This window comes from Neomonachus schauinslandi, chromosome 3 (assembly GCF_002201575.2).
Source record: "Neomonachus schauinslandi chromosome 3, ASM220157v2, whole genome shotgun sequence".
Taxonomy (NCBI): Eukaryota; Metazoa; Chordata; class Mammalia; order Carnivora; family Phocidae; genus Neomonachus; species Neomonachus schauinslandi.
Genome location: NC_058405.1, coordinates 181,678,576 through 181,686,909, shown reverse-complemented (window position 1 = coordinate 181,686,909; position 8,334 = coordinate 181,678,576). Strand labels below are relative to the sequence as shown.

The 8,334-nt window shown below is 41.5% G+C and overlaps 1 protein-coding gene across 2 annotated transcripts in view; it reads right to left on the bottom strand.

Annotated features, from left to right (window-relative positions):
• Nucleotides 1–5,820: 5,820 nt before the first annotated feature.
• MFF (mitochondrial fission factor) overlaps nucleotides 5,821–8,334 on the bottom strand; it is a 31,559-nt gene continuing 29,045 nt past the window's right edge. For both annotated transcript variants that reach the window (XM_044913767.1, XM_044913768.1), the window contains one exon: nucleotides 5,821–6,664. In XM_044913767.1, coding sequence (XP_044769702.1) covers nucleotides 6,533–6,664 — 132 coding nt within the window. In that variant the 3' untranslated portion in view covers nucleotides 5,821–6,532. The remainder of the gene's footprint in view (nucleotides 6,665–8,334) is intronic.

Genomic DNA, 8,334 nt, shown 5'->3' with positions numbered 1-8,334 from the left:
GGAAGGAAGGAAGGAAGGAAGGAAGGAAGGAAGGAAGGAAGGAAGGAGGGAAGGAGGGAAGGAGGGAAGGAGGGAAGGAGGGAGGGAGGGAGGGAGGGAAGGAAGGAGATTGGTTTAAGTCATATCAAAGAATTACTGTTAACATTTTTAGTCCTGACAATGGCTTCATGGTTACACAGGAAAATGTTCTTATTTTTAAAGAAATGTGTATTTCTGTGTTTGGGGGGAAGTATGTTTTTAAAATACTTCACTCAAAAAATGAAGCTATGGAAAAATGTTGTATTTAGGTGACAGGTATATGGCAATCCATTACACTCTTCTATTTTCCTGTTTGCATTCTTCCACAATTAAAAAAAAATAAATGCCTCGAAACAAAAAAGCCAGTCTTTCAAAAGCTGCTTTCTACACATGCCAATCTTTAAAAGACAGGGTAACAAAACCATGCATTTACCATATTAAAATGTTTTATAAAACAGACAAAACTGAAAATCCAATTTTTTTTTAAAGATTTTAAAGATTTTTTTTTAAAGATTTTATTTATTTATTTGAGAGAGAGAGAATGAGAGAGAGAGAGCACATGAGAGGGGGGAGGGTCAGAGGGAGAAGCAGGCTCCCTGCCGAGCAGGGAGCCTGATGCGGGACTCGATCCCGGGACTCCAGGATCATGACCTGAGCCGAAGGCAGTCGCTTAACCAACTGAGCCACCCAGGCGCCCTGAAAATCCAATTTTCTGAATGTGATCATTCCTGCATTTTATTTCAATTATTTATGTTTTCTGGGCTTAAGTTCTAGAAATAATTTTCAATACCTATATAGCCGCCCCCCTCAAAATTAGTAACATCAAGGACACAGAGGCATTTTTTTCTGAATCCATTTGCTGTATAAAGACCTTCTCCCTATACTCCTTTATAGGCCTATTTATCCTTGAGGTCTAGCTTCAGTGTCTCTCACTTGAGAAAGCTTTCCCAGGGTGCAGGATTCCAACAAACTAAGTTAGCACTTACACAGACCACTGTTATCATACCTGTCACAATGTAACATAAATGTTTGTGTGTCCACTACTACCAGAAAATCGAGAGAACAGGAACCACATCCTTCTCATCCATTTATTCATCAGCTCTTTTAAAAAAATTTATTTAAATTCGAGTTAATGTATAAGTGTATTATTAGTTTCAGAGGTAGAATTTAGTGATTCATCAGTTGCATAGAACACCCAGTGCTCATTACATCACGTGCCCTCCTTAATGCCCACCACCCAGTTACCCCATCTCCCCGCCCCCTCCCCTCCAGCAACCCTCAGTTTGTTCCCTATAGTTAAAAATCTCCTTTGGTTTGCCTCCCACTCTATTTTTATTCTATTTTTCCTCCCTTCTTCTATGTTCATCTGTTTTGTTTCTTAAATCCCACATGAGTGAAATCTTATGCTATTTGTCTTTCTCTGATTTATTTAGCTTAGCATAATACCTTCTAGTTCCATCCATGTCGCTGCAACTGGCAAGATTTCATCCTTTTTGATGTCTGAGTAATATTCCATTGTATGTATATACCACATCTTCTTTATCAATTCATCTGTTGATGGACATTTGAGCTCTTTCTGTATTTTGGCTATTGTAGATAATACTGCTATAAACATTGGGGTGCACGTGCCCCTCTGAATTAGTATTTTTATATCCTTTGGGTGAATACCTAATAGTGCAATTGCGGGGTCATAGGGTAGTTCTATTTTTTTTTTTTTAAGATTTTATTTATTTATTTCAGAGAGAGAGAATGAGAGAGAGCACATGAGAGGGGGGGAGGGGCAGAGGGAGAAGCAGACTCCCTGCCGAGCAGGGAGCCCGATGCGGGACTCGATCCTGGGACTCCAGGATCATGACCTGAGCCGAAGGCAGTCGCTTAACCAACTGAGCCACCCAGGCGCCCAGGGTAGTTCTATTTTTAACTTTTTGAGGAACCTGTTTTCCAGAGTGGCTGCACCAGCTTGCATTCCCACCAACAGTGTGGGAGGGTTCCCCTTTCTCTGCATCCCCGCCAACATCTGCTGTTTCCTGAGTTGCTAATTTTAGCCATTCTGACTGGTGTGAGGTGGTCTCTCATTGAGGTTTTGATTTGTATTGCCCTGATGCCGAGTGATGTTGAGCATTTTTTCATGTGTCTGTTAGCCATAGTTGTATGTCTTCTTTGGAGAAATGTCTGTTCCTGTCGTCTAGTTTTTAACTGGATTTTTTATTTTTGGGGTGTTAGGTCTGGTAAGTTCTTTATAGATTCTGGATACTAGACCTTTATCCAACGTCATTTGTAAATACCTTCTCTCACTCTGTTGGTTGCCATTTAGTTTTGTTGATTGTTTCCTTTGCTGTGCAGAAGCTTTTTATCCTGATGACTTCCAATAGTTCATTTTTGCTTTTGTTTCCCTTGCCTCCGGAGATGGGTTAAGGAGTTGCCGCGGCCGAGGTCGAAGAGGTTGCTGCCTGTGTTCTCCTCTAGGATTTTGATGAATTCCTGTCTCACGTTTAGGTCTTTCATCCATTTTGAGTCTATTTTTGTGTGCGGTGTAAGGAAATGGTCCAGTTTCATTCTTTTGCTTGTGGCTGTCCAATTTTCCCAACACCATTTGTTGAAGAGACGGCCTTTTTTCTGCTGGATATTCCTTCCTGCTTTGTTGAAGGTTAGTTGACCATAGAGTTGAGGGTCCATTTCTGGGCTCTCTATTCTGTTCCACTGATCTATGTGTCTGTTTTTGTGTCAGTACCAGACTGTCTTGATGATTACAGCTTTGTAACAGAGCTTGAAGTCTGGGATTGTGATGCCACCAGCTTTGCTTTTCTTTTTCAACATTACTTTGGCTATTCGAGGTCTTTTCTGGTTTCATACAAATTTTAGAATTGTTTGTTCTATCTCTGTGAAAAATGCTGGTGTTATTTTGATAGGGATTGCATTAAACGTGTAGATTGCTTCGGGTAGTACAGACATTTATAGATACTTGTTCTTCCAATCCAGGAGCATGAAATGTTTTTCCATTTCTTTGTGTCTTCTTCAATTTCTTTCGTAAGTGTTCTATAGTTGTCAGAGTACAGAGTACTATTCCATTGTATGTATGTATCCACCCATCCACCCATCCATCCATCCCACATCTTCTTTATCCATTCATCAGTCGACAGACATCTGCACTCTTTCCATACTTTGGCTATTGTGGACATTACTGCTATAAACACTGGGGTGCAGGTACCCTTCGAATCACTATTTTGTATCCTTTGGATAAACACCTAGCAGTGCAATTGCTGGGTTGTAGTGTCCATCTTTAACTTTTTGAGGAACCCCTTGGTTGCTTCTGGTCCTTAGCAAGGTCTCTCCTCTGCCCAGTCCCCAGCCCCCACTCATCTCATCTCTCTGGCTAAGGCCTCTTCATCTTCAGACTTCAGCAAAACCATCAAGTTTTTCTGAGGGGACTTCCCTAACCACCGAATAAAGATTTCCCTTAATTTTCTCCTTTTGCATTCTGCCGTTGATAGTACTCATCACAATGGCAACAGCCCTTTTGTTTGTGCTTGTTTTTTAAATTTTACTCTCCCCCCATAAGACCATGAGCTCCATGATTGCAGAGATGTTTCTTTTACTCACTCCTGGTATACTCGGGGCCAAATACAGTGCCTGATACAGAGTAAGGTAATTATAAATATTTTGTTGAATTAATGAATCTTTTTTACTTAGCTTTTAGTGAGACTCAATGCTTACTGAATCAATGCCAAACTGCTAATAGCCATAAAATCAAAACACAAGTGAAACGAACATGACCGCTCATGGACTTGACTGAACAATACAAGGATCAGTGACGGTGCAACCACTCTTCTCATCACCTTGGAAATGGGTGAGATGATTCTGGTTCTCCACAAGGTCATGAAGAGACAGGAACTTAAGCCTCTCATGTCAGAGGGCACAAGAGAGGATGGCTGGCAGTAGCACAATCAGCTGAAGTGGCTGGTAAGTTATTTCTTTGCTTTTAGTCTTGTGGACACTACTGCCATGGATTAAATGCTAAAGCCTATGGGCCACTGGTGGTTAAAGATCTTTTGGGGTGATGCCATCTCTGCTCTGGTACCTAAACTTACAAATGCATGTAGGTACACACACACACACACACACACACACACAGTCCACATCTAGTCATTTACAAAGCTCACTTATCTTTTTTCACTTCTGCCCCCATGTTCAGTCTCACTGTGGCATCTTTACACTTTCATTTTTTTGCTGTGTCCACCATCCAAAACACTCTCCTCTCCCTATCCTTCAGCCTGTATCTCAAGTTCCTCCTCATTTTTATAATCCTCTAATTCTTTAATAAGCCTCCCCCCACCCTCCTCCATGAATCTGTCAGTTCCTTAGGGTCAGGGCTTGTGGCCTCCCTGCTGTAACTGCTCACTACAGAGGTGTGGTGCACAAGTGAGTTTCCACTTAGTGACACAACACATTGTAAGTAAACAGCAGTCACGGTAAATTAAACCTTTCTGAACTTGGGGCCCAGAAAAAGAGTTCGATTTCAATGTCAAACGTAATTAAGAAGCTAGAAAACAGACATTCATGCAAGAAAGGAAATTCCTCTTGCAAATATATTTTCCTAAAATTATCCCTCAAACTGTAAATAACCTGCTACTGTTTCAGTAAGTATTCCCAGAAGTAGAGAAAAAAGAAACTCCCTTAGGTAGAGTTCTGTACTTAGTTGTAGGACACTAGCCTGTTAGGTTGAGCACCCTGTCCCAGGAATCTTTTCTTCATTCTCTGCTTTTTGAAACTGTGTGTGTGTGTGTGTGTAAGTATGTATTTCAATGTTCAGCTCAAATATCTGCAAGTGTTTCTTGACCATCCTGACCAGGAATGAATTTGTTCCTCTGAACTCCAAAACCACTTTCTTACAATGATGAACAACTTCCAGGCGAGGGAGGCTGGTGGACCAGGGCTTGGTTTTGGAGTGAGAGATTCAAGCTCTTCTATTTTTTAGATCTGTGACAAGGCGAAGACACGTTTCTTTATTGTTCCCTTTTGGGTGGTTAAGTTAATTTCCTATTTACCCTTTCACTGAGGGCACAGTCTTTTGGGGTCCCAGCTTCATGCAGAAATCTCCTGTCACAGCTAGTGCCTTGCCTAAGACATGGGACTGTATTCTCCTGCCTTCTGTACAGCCACTAAGGGAGAAAGTTCTAGATCTCCAGGGTTTGGTAAAAACTAACAGGAGAAAACAGCTTTCATATTTGCTTATCTCCTGGAATGTCTGCTTTTATTTCATTTTTAGCCCTAGCAGAATCCTTTTCATGCCTGCCCAGCAAAAGAAGTGCTAATTTTACCCATCATTTCTATCATTTTTGTGGTTTCAATTGGGAGGATCACTCAGAGAGATACTGAAGATGTGTGGTGAATACTACATTTAACTAAAATGCTATCTGTTTCTGAATACAAAATCGGGGGGATAATTCTGAGAGCTAAAGGCTCCCAGGATTTGGTTTCATTGGTACACTTAAAGCTCACAAGATTTAGTATCTTAGCTAAATACTACAATGCAAAAAGCATACACCAATCAAGCTCTTTTCCTCTGAAGCACCTGACAGATACCACGACTTAGAAAACCACCTGTAATGCTACCAGCGCCGGAGGCTGACAGGATGGAAATCGGAAAGGAAACACGGTAGGTTCTTGCTACCAGCCAAGTCATTAATTGCATTACCTCCTCCTGAGACAGGAAGACTCGGGTTCATTCATGGTAATATGATATGAAATACAGCTCACACCACAACATGATGAAATAAAATTTTTCGACAAACATTGCTTTAGTTGACAGTTTATTAAATATACTACATTTGTACCTTATTCTGTAGTTTTTTTAATCATTCACACAGGGACTTAGTAAAAACATACTTTATAGAAAACCATCTGCAAAACTAAAATAAAAATAAGAACACACATTTTACACACATTAGATAAACTGCTGGAAATGTTAGGAATTACTGTAATGGAGGTGACTGGAAAACATGAAGTGCCTCGACTTTATCAAATCTAACACCAGACCATGACTTCAGAAGTGTTAATGTTGAAATGTGGATGCAAAAGTGTCTATTAACAAAACTGTTCAGTTTAACAGTGTTTGAGAAACAGGACAAAATAAAGTACTATTTTTCTTCTACAGATACTTCTCTAAATCCATTTCCTATGCACTCTCTCTCCCATTCAGAGAATTAATTGTGTGAGCTGATGAGGCAAAAATTCCTTTAAAAAAACAAACAAGAGCCTATTTACAAAACATGCAAAGGGAGAATTTTAAGGTGTTTGTTACTGCAGATCTGCGTAAAAGTGACTACAGCTGAGTGAGAGAAATATACCTTCACTTCTGCAAATATCAGTCCTTCCCCCCTCCTTTCTGGAAGAAATACATGTTCAGTGCATGGACTATAAAACGGCATACAATGCAAAGACAGAAACAAAGAAGTTTGCAAATTCTTTATATTTCCAGCTGTTGAGACAATATTTTTGAGAGCTGAGGTTACCTCTAGCGGCGAAACCAGAGCCAGCTATTAAGCAGCCAGAACGCTACAGTAATTGAATACATGACCATTTCTCTTTTAGCACGCTCTTTGTTCTCCTCTTCTAGAAGTTGTAGACGTCTATTTAGTTTGATTATCTAAGTGAAAAACAACAACAACAAACAAAAGAGAAACTTTAATGCACGGAGCAATTCGATTCTTATAAAGCAGTATGATTTTTCAAAAGAATTCTTATAAACATGGAAAGTTTCGTGGGGAGCAAAATAATCTATATGTAGAAAAAATGTTACCCATGACAGCTTAAATTCACTGAAATAATCTTCTCCTCTTCCCTTCTCCAAATTTCTGAGTCAGAAAAAGTGTAGTTTCCTTCCTTCCTTGATTCAATGTGGGGCGAGGAAACTGTTGCATATCGTGTGCTATTCTGATCGAAAAGACCCAAGTACACATTTAGGCAGGCCTAACACAGCAGAAAGGATGAGGGGCTCCAGCTCCTTTCTAGAAGCTTCTGTCACTCAGCTTCAGTTGTTCATCTTTAACCTGCTTTAAGTGCCTTCTCCGTCCACTCTGAGTGACTGGGAGAATCTCCTAAAATAACCTATTACAGCGGGCCCTGTGCTCTGCCACCCAGACCCTTTGGGACTGAAAGGCTAGTAATTCTCGGGCTGCTAGGAGTGTCACTGGTTGACAGCACTCTGCCCTCGGCTGTGGGTCCCTACTGTGCACAGCGCACACACACTGGGCTGAACGACTGCCTTGGCTTAGGCTCCTTCACTGGGGCAGCAGCATCAATAACCAGTTAGTGATGGGGTGAAAGGCCCAGGCCCCTCATTCCAACTCTGAATGGTCACCCGGCTTCAGAGCTCCGCAGGAGGCTGGCCACATGCAGCCCTTGTTCTGACTACACTGCAGCCCAACACTCCCCTCTTGCCCCATCCTGCTTCCTTTCCTTCCCTGAAGGTGGTCGCCTCAGGAGCACTCCCTGGGAAGCTCTCTTCGTGCAAACCGTCATCCCAGAATCTGCTTTCTGAGGAGTCTGACCTGCAACACCTATGTAAAAACACATTATAAAAGCAAAAGGGATTACTAATGTTTTATCAGAGAGGTTGAAGGAGGAGCATTTTCATAATGCAGAATCCTTAGCACTTCAAGGACTGAGAGAACTACAAATTGGGGGTGCGGGGTGGGTGGAGCCAGGAATGGGAGTCTACGGGCAGAACCAGACATAGAGGTGCAGAGATAACCATTTTAACAACCTGAAAAAGTACTTCAGGTTTGGTCAGTGCTGAGCAACCATTTTCCGCCTATAGCCAATTCAGTTATATATATATATATAAAAAAAGGAGCGCATAAAGATTACCTTTTCCCAACCATTCACAACGAGAAGGGCTTATTTGGTCCCATGGGATATAAGGTTCTTACACTAAACAATCCATTTTATTGTCAATGAAAAAAATCGGCATTGATCTTGAGCCGTTAAAATATTTTTATCTGGGCTCATCTGAGAAGTAGCAACACCAAGGCAGCTTTTGAATGTCCCACGCTGATCGTGGACTACACTGTGTGTCTTGGAGCCAGGTGGCCCGCGAGTCCCTCATCCCTAGCCTGGACCCGATGGCATGCAGCTTGCTGAGTCTTCACGTTGGCAACAGGGCAATGACAGCCAGAGAAGCATAGCTTCCAAAGCCGCCAGGGTCACAAATGTGAATTCTGCAGAATCTTCTTGGGACTCCGTTTTGTTACTGATCTCAGAAACTCATAGTTTCCCAGATGGCTTCCTACTACTTTTAAATTCTCACAGAATGTG